The sequence below is a fragment of the Tachypleus tridentatus genome, chromosome 3, assembly GCF_004210375.1.
Source record: "Tachypleus tridentatus isolate NWPU-2018 chromosome 3, ASM421037v1, whole genome shotgun sequence".
Lineage (NCBI taxonomy): Eukaryota > Metazoa > Arthropoda > Merostomata > Xiphosura > Limulidae > Tachypleus > Tachypleus tridentatus.
In genome coordinates, this window is record NC_134827.1 from 83,406,279 (window position 1) to 83,423,778 (window position 17,500).

Sequence of the window (17,500 nt, forward strand, 5' to 3'; positions counted from 1 at the left end):
TTGTAAAATTAGTAGTAGTTAAGAATACAAAAGTATTAGTGATAGTTAAGATTCAAGTAGTGTTAGCGATAGTTAAAAATCAAGTACTGCTAATGATACTTGAGAACCAAGTACTATTAATGATAGTTAAGGATTAAATATTATTAATGATAATTAAGGATTAAGGATTATTAATGATTGTTGAGAACCAAGTATTATTAATGACAGTTAAGAATCAAGCAGTATTAGGAATAGTTAAGAATCAAGTAATATTAGTGATAGTTGAGAATCAAGTAACGTTAGTAACAGTTAAAAATCAAGTAATACTAGTGAGAGTTAAGTATCGAGCTCTATTAGTGAGAGTTAGCAACCAAACAATATTAGTTAGAGTTAAGAATAAAACCATTTAATGTTCTTTTAACCGATCAGTTTCTACTTGATTTAGGCCCAGCATGGCCAAGTGGGTTAAGGCGTTCGACTCGTAATCCAAAGGTCGCGGGTGAGAATCACCTTCACACCAAACATGCTCGTCCTTTTAGCCATGGAGCGTTATAATGTTACGGGCAATCCCATTATTCATTGGTAAAAAAGTAGCCCAAGAGTTAGCGGTGGGTGGTAATGACTAGCTGCCTTACACTGCAAAATTAGGAACGTCTAGCGCAGATAGCCTTCGTGTAGCTTTGCGCGAAAAGCAAACAAACAGGAACAACTATTTGATTTATTCAGTTCTAACAGAATGACTTACACTGTGTTTTTGAGGGTTTTTTTGTTAACTATAGTTTCTTATTTCAAAGCCTGCATATTGCATTTATTGTGGTTTTTCTAAATATGTTCTCGGTCTCTTGGTAACAGATTTATGTTAGATGTTTTTGAGTATACTTTAAGAAAATTCATTCGTATGGTATTTTTATTTGGATAGGTTTATCATATTTTAACATTAGCTTCTATGTTTATTTTTCTATTTATCAAGTTACAATTTTTTTCGCTCTCCTTTATTTACCAAATAATAGTACTTTCCAACTCATTATTTAAGAATGATCTTGCATCTTTCAGTCATCATTTCATCAATTTCCTCGTTAATATTCCGCTTTCTCCAACAAACAGTCGTAAAGAAATAAATCATTAGTATTTTTTAAAAAATTAGATCTAGGACTAGTTATGTCAAATGACGACTGACGGTTGTGTGCACACAGTTACATTTGTTCTCATCACGCTGGAAATATAATATCCACAAATATTGTATAAAGTGATAACTGCACTTTAGTTTTAAAAGAATGAAAAGCGTTTTTGTTTTATTGATAGTTTTTGTCGGAATGATTCATTACACATTGAAGTTGGATCATAGATCATCGTACATTGTATTGCTCTAAATATTTTTACTCGTTGTTTATTAGAGAGCACAGTAATTAATTCCTCACCATGATCTGTTTAAGCAATACGTATTAAAATATTTCAATTAAAGAAAACAATTTCTTCTAGAGTTTCTATTACTACTTGATATTATGACAACTGTACAGTAGTTTATATTATGATTTTTCGTTTTACATTCTAAATTTAATATTTATGTTTATTAGTAGTATTAAACAATACTATTTTTATATCGTAAACTACTTGAGAGAATGAAGTTTGATTACGGTAAAAAATCACGTTTCTAATGCAGGATGGCCTACATGGCCAGGTGGTCAAGGCGCTCGACTCGCAATCTGAGGGTTGCGGGTTCGAATCCCCATCGGATCAAACACGCTTGCCCTTTCAGCCGTGAGAGCGTTATAATGTGTCGGTCAATCCCACTATTCCTTGGTAAAAGAGTAACCCAAGAGTTAGCGGTGAGTGGTGATGACTTACTGCCTTCCTTTAGTCTTACACTACTCAATCCGGGACGGTTAGCGCAGATAGCTCTCGTGTAGCTTTACGCGAAATTCAAAAACAAACAAACTAATGTAGTAACACTATCATTTTTCACCCTGTACTGTTTTGAAAGTAACGTGGTTAACAACTGAGAATTATTCTATAACATGCGTTAATTAATTTACTATTATTTAAAAAATTAAATGGGTCTTTAAATACATACATGTTTTTAAATTTATTTGGTAACAAATGATTTGTTTTGGGCGATTGCTCGAATAATTTTTGTTTACCCTCCTCCTCTTGACTCAGAGATAAAACTGGGAACTTGTAATGTTAAAAGTCAGATTGCGAGTAATATATTTTGTAGCTTTGTGCTATGGGTTTAGTTGTAATTTTAAAAATAAGAGCCATTATCTAACATATTGGTTCGAATTACTTTGATTTATTTGATTGTAAATAGTATTTATAATTATCCAAGTTTAAATAACACAGTTTTGGGAAATTAATATTTTTACTGTCAAGTTTTTATTTTATATTTTTAGTTCCAGACATTTGCTTTCAGCTTTAAACAAAGCATCTGATAATAACACTGTGTTTACTTGTACTGCGTAGTGAATTATTGTACATTTATCCAAGATGAGATTTCTGAATTCGTGAAATCCGGATGCAATTAATACAGTAAGATTACTAGACATAATTAAAACCATCACAGTCGTAGGTACTTCATGCAAGTAACTTTGGAACGTCAAACTAGTTCAGTGTTTGCGTCACCACGTCTTCATTCCGTTAATTAAGACCTACTTCTAGATACACTAAAAATTATGTGCTAACTTTCCAAAGTCATGATTTTAGTCATTCAGATTGCGTCATTAAGATTTTTCGTTGTATATTGTTTCACGTTTAGTAGTTATTTATAAAAGCATGCAGAAAGGTTATTTTCCGAGTCATTTACCTTGAAATTTCCCTTTTAAATATTTTTTCGAAAATATTGGTGCAGTAAAATGCTTCTAGAAAATTAAAATACCCCATCAAATTACAGCATCACTGAGGTAATCTTGCATAATTCGAACGTGTATTACAGTGCGAACAATCTGCTTTACATATGTTTTAAGGGCTTTTCATATGGTAGTGAACAAAATTTCCTACGTGACCTAGGTCAACCGTGGTCCACTGGTTAGCGTGCTGTGCTGTGTATCCATTAGTTCAGTTTTCACGTCCTATTACAACAAAATAATAAAATCACGCTCTGCACTTTGGGGCCGTGAGAGGGTTTTAAAGGTGACAATCAGTAAATAGTAGCTCAAAACTAAGCGATGGTTCCTGTTGGACAACTGCCGTCGTTCTAGCCAATCAGATCAAAAATAGACACTGTTATCGCACATATAGGCCCTGAATGACTTTGTGCGAATATTCGTGGAAAAAACAAGCACGTGACCTGTTCCCCGTATAATAAACCGTAATACATCACGAGACATTTTGTGAAAAGCGTCTTGGTAGGAATACGGTTTTAATGAACTACTAAGTTGAATGTTTCTGCATAGAACTTATGATATCACATTGATATTGAGAGGACTCGGTTTACAAATAATATCACAACGATCCTCTCAGTCTTTAACGTAATTTTATCAACATCCATTTATTTGACATCCCTCAATATTTGGTATTTCAACAACGTATTTTTAAAGCATTAAAGTCAAATGCTGTATTAGCAAATTAAAACTTTTAAAAAGTAACAAACCATTTAGTCTCTTCATTCGGGAATTATTGTTTTATCCAAATGTGTGTGGAAATACAATACGAATGAAATTTCTTGTTGGCTTTTTATATCACAGTTTTCGAATTCACGTTACACGCTTAAGCATTAATAAAATATGCTTGTGTGGAAATGAATCAAGCTTGTCATCTGAGGAGGTTTAAAAATGTTTATAATTAACATTTCGGTTTGTTTCTTTTATAATGCAGTAAGGCCAATGTATGATGAAAGTCAGGGGTAAAACACAAGTGAAATTAATATGTCAATAGACATTTTAATGATTAATCAACATGAATTTATTTTCTATAGTCTTCTATTACCCTATATTTTCAATTCTTGATTTCGTTTTATCTACATTCCCATGTGGCATAGCACTAAAAATTAGGTTTCGATACTCGCGGTAGACAGAGCACAGATTTGTGTAGCTTTTAACTTAACAATAAACAAATAATCCATTTAAAACAATTTGTCTCTTTATAGTAAGTAATTATTTTGTATCAAAAACTTACTTTAATTGGGTAAATCATAAACCTATCGAAACTTATGGGGAAAGGAATGTTTCCTTCCTCTCTCTTTTGATGCTTATGGCATATGATCATACACAAAATTTGAGCCGTAATAACTTTTAAATAAAGATAAAGATACGCATTAACCTATTTAAATTTTATAAACCGTAAAAATAAACAATTCTGTGACTAGTAGAATTAATTCTGGTGTTTTCAAGCAACGCCCATTCTGGACATGTTTATTATGACGGGCGCCATTCATCGAGCAGTGGGAGCATAAGCAGTTCAAGATCACGTATTTATCCTAACAAGAGAATCAGACGCTCTAGCTGAAGTGAAACATTGTCGCCATAATAAGTGTGTCACTGGACTAACATACCTGGACGGACTGGAACACTTTTATCTCACCCGTGTAAGAAGCAGATGATGCTATTGACATGTGTTTGGAGAATCATCCAGTTTTGTATTCTTGTCCCCGATCGGACAATGAACGTATTAACGGATTCGTTATGTGGAGCCTTTATCAATGTATATTTAATGCTGATATACATACATACATCAAATCTACTGTTTGATTCCCGTTTCTTGTTACGCATGCCATTCTCAAAATGTTTGATTCAGTGCCAGAACGCGTGGTTGTGAGTGTTTGACAGATGATGAAAACGCCTACAGAAGTGCATTGAGGTTGAAATGTGGAGGTGATATACGTGAGGGTTGTAGAAAGCATTCACTTTACTGGTTTCCTTTGTTTTTAAGTTATTACGTTCACGATAAAAATGATGCATGCAAGAGTAAGAAATTAGGCCTAATTTATTAACGTAACGTTTGCATGGGGGTTTAAGTAATTACATTCGCAATAAGAATGATACAGGTAAGAGTGAAGGTTAGGCCTAATTTATTAACGTAACACGTACATGGAATTGGATTGTAAATTATTAAATTCGAAATGAAAGTGATAAAGATCAGAATGAAGGTTACACTCAATTGTTAACGTCATGTGTACACGGGTGTGTAAGTTGTTACACTCGAAATGAGAATGGTAAGTATAAAAGTGAAAGTTAGGCCCAGTTTATTAGTTGTAAACAAGTTTATAATGTCTGATATAATTTTCTTAATATTTTGATACGTGAAAAGCCATCAAGAAAAATACGCTTAATGTGACCACTTCCATTCTTCGCGCTCCCAGTGACACAGCGGTATGTCTGCAGACTTACAATGCTAGAAACTGGGTTTCGATACTCGTGATAACCAGAGTATAGATAGCCCACTATGTAACTTTGTGCTTACTTACAAGCAAACAAAATTCATTCTTCGCATTTAAACGTAGAAATGTTGTTGGTTATTGTAAATAAAATAAAAGTTGCAGCTTTTTTATAGTAATCCTTACAAACCATAAAAGTAGTTTCAGCATTTCAGGTATTATGAGGTAGTGAGAGTTATTATTCCTTGTTGGAATTGCGAAATATTTATTATTAGATTAATGAAAATGACCATTATAATTGTATACGGTATAGTACATTTCATAGGGCCCGAGTAAAACTATGGGCTCAGTTTATTTTACCTACATTTTTTGCAAAAGTTAATCCAGAGGAGTTTTAGATGTCACATAACTTCGTAAATAGAGATTGTTCTCTAGTCTATTACTGTCCAGAAAACATGAACTAGTGTATGCAGATTTTTTACTTCCAAACGTTCAAAGTTTTTTCTTACTCTAATCTTACTCGTTGTGGTGTAAGTGTTGTCCAAACCTTGATGTCATTGGTTTTTAAAACTTTTTTTTTAGGGTTATAGATTCATTAATACAATCTATCTTTGTTTTGTAAGTGCTTCATCGGAGTTAAAAAAAATTAACTCTCTAAGATTTGAGTCTTTTGATCCTTAACTGTGTTTCCTTAAATATTGTTATGTTTAATTTCTTAGACTCGGTATCTTCGTTACCTAATTATAATATCTTGGTTAAAGATTGTTGTTGTGCGAGAATTTTAAAATGTGGTTATTATTTTTCAGGATTGTTTCTACAGAAAAATGTTTTTATTATCAAAGACGTAATGCTATTGGTAAAGTAAAGTCAAGAAGTTTTTAAACATATTTTTAAACTTTACATGATACGAAAACTCGACCCGGCATGGTCAGGTAGGTTAAGGTGTTTGAATCCCCGTAGCACCAAACATGCTCGCCCTTTCAGCCGTGGGGACGTTATAACGTGACGGTCAATCCCACTATTCGTTGGTAAAAGAGTAACCCAAGAGTTGGCGGTGGGTGGTGATAACTAGCTGCCTTCCCTTTAGTCTTACACTACAAAATTAGGGAAGGCTAGCGCAGATAGCTTTCGTGTAGCTTTGCGCGAAATTAAAAAACAAACAAACATACGAAAACTTGTTCAGTAGCTAATGTTATTTATATAGTTCGAATATTTTAAACTGTTTTTTGTTGTTTTTTAGATTTTAACGCTGATGATGGAATTTAAAGAAATTCCGAAACGTCCGTATTAAACATGATTTTTGGTACTACCGTGTTTTTAATATTTATCATAAAACTTCGTTTTCCACCTGAAGAATCAGTTACGTCATACACTTTTAGTATGCGTTTAAAATTTAAATATATTTATCCAGGTAAAAAATTTCGTCAAACGTTTAAAACTGTGGTAATAATTGATTTCCGTATATAAATATTCCACTTTTTAGGTTTAAATATTTTGGTATGCAGAATATCCAATATACGTAAACCTCATGCTACTGCGTTGTCAGAAAACAATGATTTGTAAGAACTATATGAAGCTTAATGTTACTGATTTTAAATCTTTTCTTATGATTAATTATTTCTCTCTGTGGTTTCTTTCTTAAACTTTATATTTTCTTGTGATTAAAGTTTTGTTCTAAACTTTGAACAGCTGAAGTCATTGTTCTCTTGATTTCATATAACCAGGTTGTTAAGTGTACAGTGTTGATGTTAGTAATACTGTGGAAATCTATTAGACGTGAAAACATATAAAAGTTTTTGTTTCTCTGTTTACAAAATAGGTGTTATTCTGAAATATTTACATACTAGACTCACCAAGATTTCAAATATTATGCTTATTTTCCTTTTTGAATCTTTTTCAAAATTTCTATATCTAATAACATCTAAAATAACCCTAAAAGATAAACATGTATTTATTATGATGCTAAGAATATGTCGAGTAGTTACAAATTGAAAACTATGCTAACTGTGACAACATGTTGTTTGTCTATAGAGAAGAGTAGGTTGTATAAAAATATTTTCAATATCAGTACCAGCAAGTCACGTGAAAACTACACTTGGTATAAAGTTGGAGTGGGGCGGGATGTATCAGAAATACATTTCAACAACGTTTAGCGTTTAGCAGGTAATATGATGTCACTTAAAATTGATCATTTTCGGGAATTAATTAATGTAACAGTCCTTTCTGTGTAAAATTTTAATATATTCTGATTATAAAGATGTATTTACATCGGAGATTTCGAACTTCCACAACGGTGATATCATCCTGCACTTAACAGCATTGGAAAACAAATGAATACGAATCAGTTTGGGGTGCAAAGACTATCCAAAAGGGGATTTGTATGAAGTTGTACTCAAGTCGTAGTAGCCAAAGTGTGGTGTCATGTAACAAGAAAGATAATCAAGGAACAAAAGCTTAAAAACCTTTCACGTAACCCAGGCAACAGTATGTAATATAATCAAGGAACTCCGACTCTATAAAACTGTATTTAATTTCGGGTAAATGACACTACGTGGCGACACTGAGCAAAGCGTATGTGGACCTTGAAAAATGGCACTTTTTCAAGGTACACATGAGCAAGAAGAAAAAATTTGAAAGTGGTACACAGTATGTCACAAAACTTTTACGAAGAGATTTGTGATCATTTACTAGACATAACACCACGAACAAGTTAGTGATCATGAAAGTGAGTATTAAAACAAGTAGGTGAACCCTACTTGTTAATAGACCAATATTCTGGACTCCTTGTGCCACATATAAACAGCGGCTTCTTACGGACACAATAGGGTATGAGTTCATCATGTGTTTGTTATATTATTTAGTACATTTATATATCATCAAGTGTTTGTTATATTATTTAGTACATTTATATATCATCAATTTTTTAAATTTTTCTTGTTATTTTGCATTGTTCGCTTGATATATGTATTTAGTACCAACCTAAATTTCTTAAACTGACATATCCTAATCTGTGGGATTACGGCCGAAAATATCGTTAAAAACTCAGTACCCCCACTGATGAAACAATGTGGTTCAATCTTAATAATATTGAATTAGCTATACTAATTAGTAGGTTAGTACTCGGTAAGTGCATATCTTGCTCTTATCGGAAATTAATAATAAGATTAGGCTTTTATTCATACTTCCCGTTCAACCAGTGCATATCTTAAGCAGCTGGACAATGAAATGGTTATTTATGCTATTTCAGACGAACATATACCAGTCATATCGCCGGATGCAGTGCCTGTTGAATTCTGTGCGATTGGACTGTTGAATCAGACGCTGGGAAACAGTCATCCTCAGATATTACATGGTTTATTGAGAGCAGCAGGGAAGAGTGGTGTGCTTTAGAAATTAGTTACGACAAAGTCCTTTCCAAAGAAAATCGCGCTACAGGAGTTTTATCAAAGCGCATGGTCGTCAGATAGACTACGACCAGATGTGTAAGCATGGACCGTAAGGATGTGGTGATGTTCTAAAATTGTTTAAATGTAACGTGCTCAACCTTCTGTAGAATTAGCTTTATTTATTTAACCAGATCAGATTGTTATTGTTTTACACCTAGGGTTAATCAGACGGAAAACAGTAATTCATGTGATTCTTATTGTCAAACTGTAACATAAAATGCGAGTAATATGCACACTTAATAAACATACTGACTTAATTAATAAAAGGAGTAAGAATGAACATTTACAGTCAATTAACTCTCTGTCTTTTGTAAAGGTGGCGCTGTTTGGTAGAAGCGTAGCGACTTTACACAAAGAAGTTTTATCTAAATTCATATACAATTAGTAAAAAGTTCTGTGTTAATATTTTTCAAAATCTATTCTTACTTGGTAAAACTTGTGGGAATAGTACGTTTTAGAACTGTTCTTAAGCTAAAGAAACTTAGTTTAAGTGGGTTTCTGGTATCATAAATACAAAGACGTGATTTGTTTCAGGTAACGTGAAGTGCTTTTAAATGATAAATGTATATATAAATATACATAATGTATATGTTCAGCCCTCAACCCCAATCTTTACGCTTACCTCCCAGAGTGTTTAGCTAACGTTCTCTCCTCAGCGCTGAGCTATAGATAACTTGTTTACTACTTTCAGTAACTGTCCTGTGCACGTACTGTCGCTGCACTCAACTTGCAACTTCTGTGTTTATCTTTATTTATTTATGTTTCATTTCTCTTTGGGTATTACTAGGGAGCAGAATGGTTTGGTATGTATATCTTGTGGGATTTCACTTATTCTAAAATTAAATAGCTCTTACTTTCAGTGTTGTCGACAGGGTTGAAATAGGGGTCGTCCCCTTATACGAAAAATATAGCTTATTCTTTTTATCTTTCTAGGTACAAATGTAGGCGCGGTTGAGTGAAATTTTAGTTACAGAATAGTTGAACAGGAAAGATGATTATGTGAACGAAGAATGTGTAGCAAGATACTTTTATTTTTACCAACCAATGTATTGAATATATATATATGTATATAATTATAGCAATTTTTTTATGATAAATGGTAGCAACTCAGATATTATATAGAAGTAAATAAGACAATACTATAATGAGCATTACGTTTCAAAGCAACACAATGCATTAAACAATTAATTTGAACAATAATGAAAAACGGTAATTATTGGTAAAATAAACACTATCGGTTTTTTAAAATAAAACTAGTTTATACCGTACAGGTAAAGTAAACATACTTTAAGTAGTATGTTAGCGGACTTACAACGCTAGAAACCGGGTTTCGATCCCCGTTTAGTTTTGCCCTTAATTCACACTAGCTGAAGAAGTGTCGCAATAGTATAACAATATTTTAAACGTAGTTTATTTGTTAACACAATTACTTTAGTTTCAGACTAAGTATTGATTTGTTCAATAATAAATCCTGTAAACAATGCCCCAACAATATCACACGTATGAAGAAATTATTAGTTTCATAATATTCTATGAATGCTTATGTAAATTGACACCATGTTGAGTAAGTAACGTAAAAACTTTATACTTGATAAATACTATTTAAAACACGTTTCAATTTTTCTTCGATATCGTTTACGCTTTTCGAAATTATATGTTTGAAATATATAATTCTGTATTATATGTTTAGAGCCTCCCCCCCTTAAAAAAACTAGATTAATGCAAACAGAAGTAGTTAGAAAGGGAAATTAAGTATACCATGTTTAAAGCTAACTAGTCATAGCTTTAGGCCTTTAAACTGAATTTGAAGCATCTTCAAATGAGATATAATTGCTTAAAGGAACTGTTTCAGAACTTTGATTTTGGTACTAAAATAATAGAGTTTCAACGTTGAATGGTGGTCCGTGTTTTTGTGCATAACATTGGAATAAAGGACATTATATTTTATTCACTATATTAGATTATTTTTCTTGCCTAAAGGGCTGTATTGTATGGCATGTTTAAACCAAAGGCTTATATGTATATTAAATCTATGCCTATTTAAACGTTAATGAAAAATAATGAATCTTCTTGTGCCACCTGGTGGCTCACTCGTAAAGTTGAGTATTTATAAAGTTGTTTTTTTTTTGCATTTTAACAGAGAATACTGAAAATAAATATTTTTGTAATGTACTGATTGTTATTTTTCTTGAGATGTTTTGAAATACATTCAACCATATGGGACAGATTTGATTTAATTTTTTTATTTTCTGTAAAGGATAATATAAGTACAGGATAGTATTTTGTATGCGTTAAATCCGTACTTTCCACACAAAATGTACGCTAACCGCTAATTATAATAATTTCGGAGTGAAAGTAACGAAGATTATAAAACAAGGTGTCATACACACACTGTCTTCTATATTCAGTGCCAACGAGGCCTTTCGGTTCATATTTTCTTATATGTGTGTGTGTGTTTTTTATAGCAAAGCCACATAGGGCTATCTGCTTTTTCTACCGAGAGGAATCGAACCCATAATATTACCATTGTAAATCTGTAGACTTACCGCTGTCCCAACGGGTGACCTTCCGATTCATACCGGGGCTTATCAGGTCGGCTGGGATACAACAAGCGCGCACACACACAGTAGTGATTTAAATGTTATTTATATTATATTACCAAGTTTTAAGAACAACTGTTATGTTGTGTGCTGGATTAAGTTAGCGTAGTGTACATTTTATCAGTTGTGAAGTAATTTTAGGGTAAGGACTAATGACACAAAATTATATATGTCACTCGCTGGGACAACGGTAAGACTTCGGGTTTACAACGCTAAAATCAGGGGCGCGATTCCCCTTGGTGGACACAGAAAATTGCCCGCTGTGGCTTCGCTATGAGAAAAACACACACACACAAAATTATCTATTTTAACACCAAAGATAAGGTTTGCCTATTTTATGTTTCCTCGGTCTCATGCTGTTCAAAACACATCGTAAAGCTCTGATATTTTATGTTTCTAAACGTCTCTTATTAAGTTTTATTAATCTAACATATATTCTTTTGTGGCTCCTTGTGTCTCTGCTGTAGGTTTCAGGACTTATGAAACTACAACTTGAGTGTTAGGTTCCAATGTCTGGCGTAGGACAGATAGCTGATACTTTTAAATTGTTTGCATTTTGTTTTTCACTAAAACTGCATATTTTTTTATTTTTTTTACTAGGATTGATACGTGCACATAAGGTGAAAAAAAAGCAAATATGATATGCTAGATTTTATTAAGCAGGAATGTGATGCATATACCAGAAAACACAACTGACAAGGGGTATTCTAGACATCCTTAGACAAAAATATGCTTCATACACCAAGAAACACAAATATGTACACATTCTCTAAACCAGCCATAGCCAGTGGATTCCATTGCAACAGACACAGAGTAGTAAGGCATATTAAAAGTCAATTAGGCCTAGCGAAGTAATTATACAGTATCAAACAGTTTACTTTTTTTTTTGTAATTAAGTACCAAACTGCACAATGGGCTATCTGTGCTCTGTCTACCACGAGTGTCGAAACCCATTTTCTAGAGTTGTAAGTCTACAAATATACCGCTGTGTCACTGGAGGGGGGCTTATCAAAGAGACCTGCCCTGGTCTAAAATAAACAAAGATACATATATATTTATATCATCTGTTTACTATAGAGCACTATGCCCATTCATGTTGGTATATATGGAACTAGTGGCCATACTGACTTTGAGAGATAGATAAATGCCTTACATTAGTGTAAAGACCTATACCTACTGACACATTACATATAGAGATCGATCGCTTGTACTAACATTGACAGATAAATAACTGCCTGCTTACACTAATATATAGATCTATACCTACTGACACTGATACATATATATATATGCAGAACGATTGCTTGTACTGACAGTTTTTCTCTTATTTAGTGAATGTAATACACATTTAATTCCAAATACGTCAATATTTCTGTGTTGAGGATAAAAGTGGATATTTACTTTAATTTGTCCTGTGAGAAGGACACACGCTTACATGTATATAAAAACTTAGCGTACATTTTATATTCTACATTATAGCCTGTATCTTGGGGATCATTTCGATTAGTTGAACATTTGATTTTTGTTTGGGCTTGTTTTTGTTTCAAGCAAATTATATACTTCCTCTAAGCAATGGAAGATGGTGTTCCTTTCAGTGGAAGTGTTCATTTGGCAAAAAAAAAAAAAGAATCGAGAGAAGGAAAACCTAATATACCTATTTAATCATTTTTCACTACTTTATTCTTAGAGAAAAGGAAATTGTAATTGCTCTTTATTTCAACTCGTTTCTATTTCTATTAACTGGGACAAATCATCAATGGCTTTGGCAAACTGTAGAATGAAAGAAAACGCTTTAATTTAAGCCATGTATTCCTGAAGTATGTGTTGTGTTTACTACATGTTATCTCTGATTCGGCATCTTACCGTTAGGTGTGCAGAAAGAAACAAATGTCCTAATTAGTGTTGGTGATCTAATTGATATCATTTATGGTTGTGCGTTTATTGTCGGTTAATCTGGTCCATGAGTAGAATCTTCTGGAACAGTATTTTATAGATTACGATACTTAAATAGGGAATGTTAACGACTAATAATTTAGTTCCAATACGTTTTTAAGATGGCGCTCCAAACTGTATCCGTATATAACTTCTTCCTGTAATAAAGACAGCTTGTAACAGTATGTACGTTAGCACTCCGGTTAAATCCATCTTTATAAATAAATGTTTTTGTGCTTAAAACTAGGTTAAGCTCCTATGTTTATTCTCTTTTATCCACTTCTAAGTAAGTTACCTTACCTGCTTTTTGTTGTTTGTTTGATTGTATTTTTGAACTCAAAATAACGACAATCTCTAGTCGTTTTCTTTATCTTGTGAAAAACTATTTTTTTTCGTAATGAACGCCATCCATGCCTGAAATGTGCTTTTCTAGATCTTACAAACTTGGGCTTAAATATCAAGTTATTCGTATCCTTGTTGTGTATTTTTACCGTATTTAATGCCTATGAATCATATGCGCTGTCTCTTGATTTTCATTATTTACTGGCATAAGCAGCTTGTATGTTTTCTATCCAAACTCGTATGAATTATTATCTCCTTTCTGAATACTCCAAAGTATATTTTGTTTACAAACGCCCCAGGATTAATGCGAAACGCATATATAGAAATAAATAGAAAGAGAACACTTCTAAACATCAAAATCTAATGCTATTACTTTCATACAGAACTGTAAACCTAGAAGAAGCTTTGTTGACGTGCGTTGTTGACGTCATTACGTGTAAGTGTAATTGAGTTGTACAGTTAATTTACGTCAGTGGAGCAAAGTGTATGTTTCTTGCCAATAATTATTTTTATTGCAACATAAGTTAAAAGAAAACTTTTTTATGATGATTATTCCAAAATAATAAGTAATGTGTAATAAAACAATTTACTTTTTATTTCTAAAAATCTTCGGCACTAATGCTGTATAGTTTTAAACATTGATACTGAGAAACATATCACATTCAGTTAGGTTCATATATGTGAGTCGCCATCTATTGTCTAAATTATGACTTATATACCTCGTTAGATCGATTATAGTGTTTTCTTTCTGTTCTGAACAATAATAACCTGGTAATAACTGTATGAACCGAATTATATTACATTTCTTAGTGATAGATAATGAATAATTACTTATAATTTTATTAATAACTTCCTGGTATTATAATTCTTGTTCAATTTGTTATTATTTTACTTGTGCCTGGTAAATGTCTTTTTGTCTACGAAGTTCTCTCTGATTGGTCCTTCCAGTCATGTTTTACTTTTTGACGAAAGAGAAAAGAGGCACACAAACCCTGGACAAATCATATCTGTAAGTTCTATAAATAATACGTTGATAGTCAATACATTTGTTCCTAATTTCAGTGTAGAATTAATCAAGTAAGTTTTTTTTTACCATTGTTGATTTACAGTGTTACGCCTAATTTGAATTATATCCGTTAGAGTTTTCTTGTGAATTAAAGCAGTTTCTTTGTTTTGCATCTTGCTGCAGTGTTGTTTTGTTTTTTGGAATATCTAAATGCTGTTTGTGGTTTATTTTTGAGTCGTGACTAAGGTAAAAATATAAGATATAAATACTTTCTTCTAACTTTGGTTTTGCTACAATCATCGACAACGCCAACTGATATATAAATAAGGGTTCATGGGGCTAGAGGTTCGTGGATTTCTCTAAAGTAAAAATGCAAGAGTATATGGCCTAGTATTGAAATGCACCATCCCTTTGTAACGCACACATTTAAACTTGTAAAACTTGTACTTCATTAATACAGTTAACTTGTGACTATTGCATCATATCCAAACTTTACAGTGACTGAAATTTCACATTTTTTATTTTCAATGAGGTGAAATTGCGCACTGCTTCCTTCAACTTAAAATCTCACGCTCGATCAAAATATTTCCCAGTGCAACCAGTCTTGCTTGTATCGTGGTTAATACCAGATAGGTTTCAATAAATGTGGGTTTTTTAAAAGCTCCTTTCTTCAATAACAATGGTAATGGACAAAGTCAGGAGCATTTTCAGAGCAACAAAGTTACTGATGAGCTAATGTGCTGTTGCATATAAGTATTCTCGTTATCAGTTATCTGCGTCGTTCATAGAAGATTCAGAAACTAAGCCATTGCAGAAAAAGGGCATTGTGGGATTTAAGTTCAATTACTTTTTTGTTGCCATCTTTACATGCTGTCACCTCCTCCGTCCTCGTCTTGTAAATCTTTCACAAGCGGTGCTGATTCCTTACTTTTGCCCAGGAGAACCTCAGTCATATAAACATTACTGTACCTCTGTGGGTCAGCAGTAAGTTGATGGACTTATGAAGCTAAATTCAAGGATTTGATTCTTTGTAATCCTTCACAGATTGCAAATACATCAGTGCAAAGCTTTTAGGAGCAAAATTACGAATATGCAATGATCTTCATCTGTTTTATATGGCGTATACCTGAAGTACAGTCGACCACACTTGACATTTCTAACAGCAGTCAACAAATGTGTCTGTACCTTGTTATATGGCTATTAAATCAACGGGTTCTGGATGTTCTTTCCCAGACAGCACTTCTACGTTTCTTCTATGGTACCTCTTCAATAATACGGGATCAAAGGTGGCCGACACCTTCCAGAAAATTTCTGTTTCTATGTATGAAGAATTTTGGGCTTTAGAAGCGCAATAATTTTATTAATATCTTCTTCTGAAAAAAGAATGCTTTTCCGTGTTGTACTTGAGCCTCGCTTATATATCGCAGCGGTCTGCTTCCAGCTTTTCTTTAAAAATTCAAATTACTTGTTTTTACACATTTATATTCTATAGAAAACAGAGAACTGAACTCTTCGTCTTAACTCTCCCATTGGCTACTCTCAGCAACAGTGCTCAGCTAGGGAAAACATATTAAGGAAGGTATAATTAGAAGTGTACAACTACCTCGACAAGCGGCTCGTAATCTGACGGTCAATCCCATTATTCGTTGGTAAAAGAGTAGCCCAAGAGTTGGCGGCGTGTGGTGATGACTAGCTGCCTTCCCTCTAGTCTTACAATGCTAAATTAGGGACGGCTAGCACAGTTAGCGCTCGAGTAGCTTTGCGCGAAATTCAAAAAACAAACAAACAAACCTCGACAAGCGTATTCACTACTAAAATTATTTTTATTTTACAAATCTGTTGCCCTAGGCGGTTACTTACTTTGCCTTACTGATGACACGGGTCTTGACGGTTACAGTTTATTTGTTTGTTTCAAATTAAGCGCAAAGCTCTGCCTACCAGGGTATCAAAACCAATTTCCAAAGTTGTAAGTCGACTGACATGCCGCTGTGCCACTAGGGGGCGTCACAGTTGATTTAAAGTTGACCTTATTATTCCACAAGTTAACGTTTTCAAACCCTTATGTACACAATTTAGCTACCTTGCTACCACCTTATTTTTATTCTGGTTGCCCTTAAGACAACGCTATAAATTTGAAAGACATTACACCATCCAACAATGAAAGCGCTGCGAAGGTTTTTTTTTCATCTTAATCTTGTTTCAGAGTGGTATTGAAAACAGATTTAATTTTTATTTCGTTCTTCGTGTAAAATAAATTAGTTTAATTATGTTTGAGATATCTAATACCATCTGACCAATTCACCGACCGTTCGTACACGATGTATGGAATGATTATGGTTAATAATTTTTACATCAGTTATCAAGCCTGAGATAAAGATACTTCAAACGGCTTGCTATAAAAGAATAATCGTTAATTTGGTATTTTTTATTTTGTTTGTTTGTTTTGAATTTCGCGCAATGCTACACGAGTACTATCTACGCTAGCCGTCCCTAATTTAGCAGTGTAAGACTAAAGGGAAGGCAGCTAGTCATCATCACCCACCGCCAACTCTTGGGCTACTCTTTTACCGACGAATAGTGGGATTGACCGTCACATTATAATGCCCCCACGGCTGAAAGGGCGAGCATGTTTGATGCGATCGGGATCGAAACCCGCGACCCTCGGATTACGAATCGAACGTTTTAACCCATCTGGCCATGCCGGACCCTTTAATTTTGTTTGATCAAAGAAGATAAAAGGGTAAATGGATCTTACAAGTTTGTTGCGTTATCTTGTGGACTATGATTATTTGGCTCAAACATTTAAAGGTCTGTGTTACAAGCTTTTTAAGCTGCGTGAATGAGAAAAAAATATTAACCAAACAGTACACATACTCATTGGTTACAA

The 17,500-nt window shown here is 33.4% G+C and overlaps 1 protein-coding gene across 17 annotated transcripts in view; it reads left to right on the plus strand.

Moving 5' to 3' along the window:
- LOC143247365 (forkhead box protein P1-like) overlaps window positions 1-17,500 on the plus strand; it is a 277,478-nt gene that overhangs the window by 153,589 nt on the left and 106,389 nt on the right. For 4 of the 17 annotated variants that reach the window (XM_076495321.1, XM_076495318.1, XM_076495319.1 and 1 more), the window contains exon 1: window positions 8,781-9,536. The exons of 8 other annotated variants lie outside the window; for them this stretch is intronic. In XM_076495321.1, the coding sequence (XP_076351436.1) occupies window positions 9,492-9,536 (45 nt within the window). In that variant the 5' untranslated portion in view covers window positions 8,781-9,491. 5 more of the 17 variants (XM_076495332.1, XM_076495331.1, XM_076495333.1 and 2 more) reach the window with 4 other exon arrangements.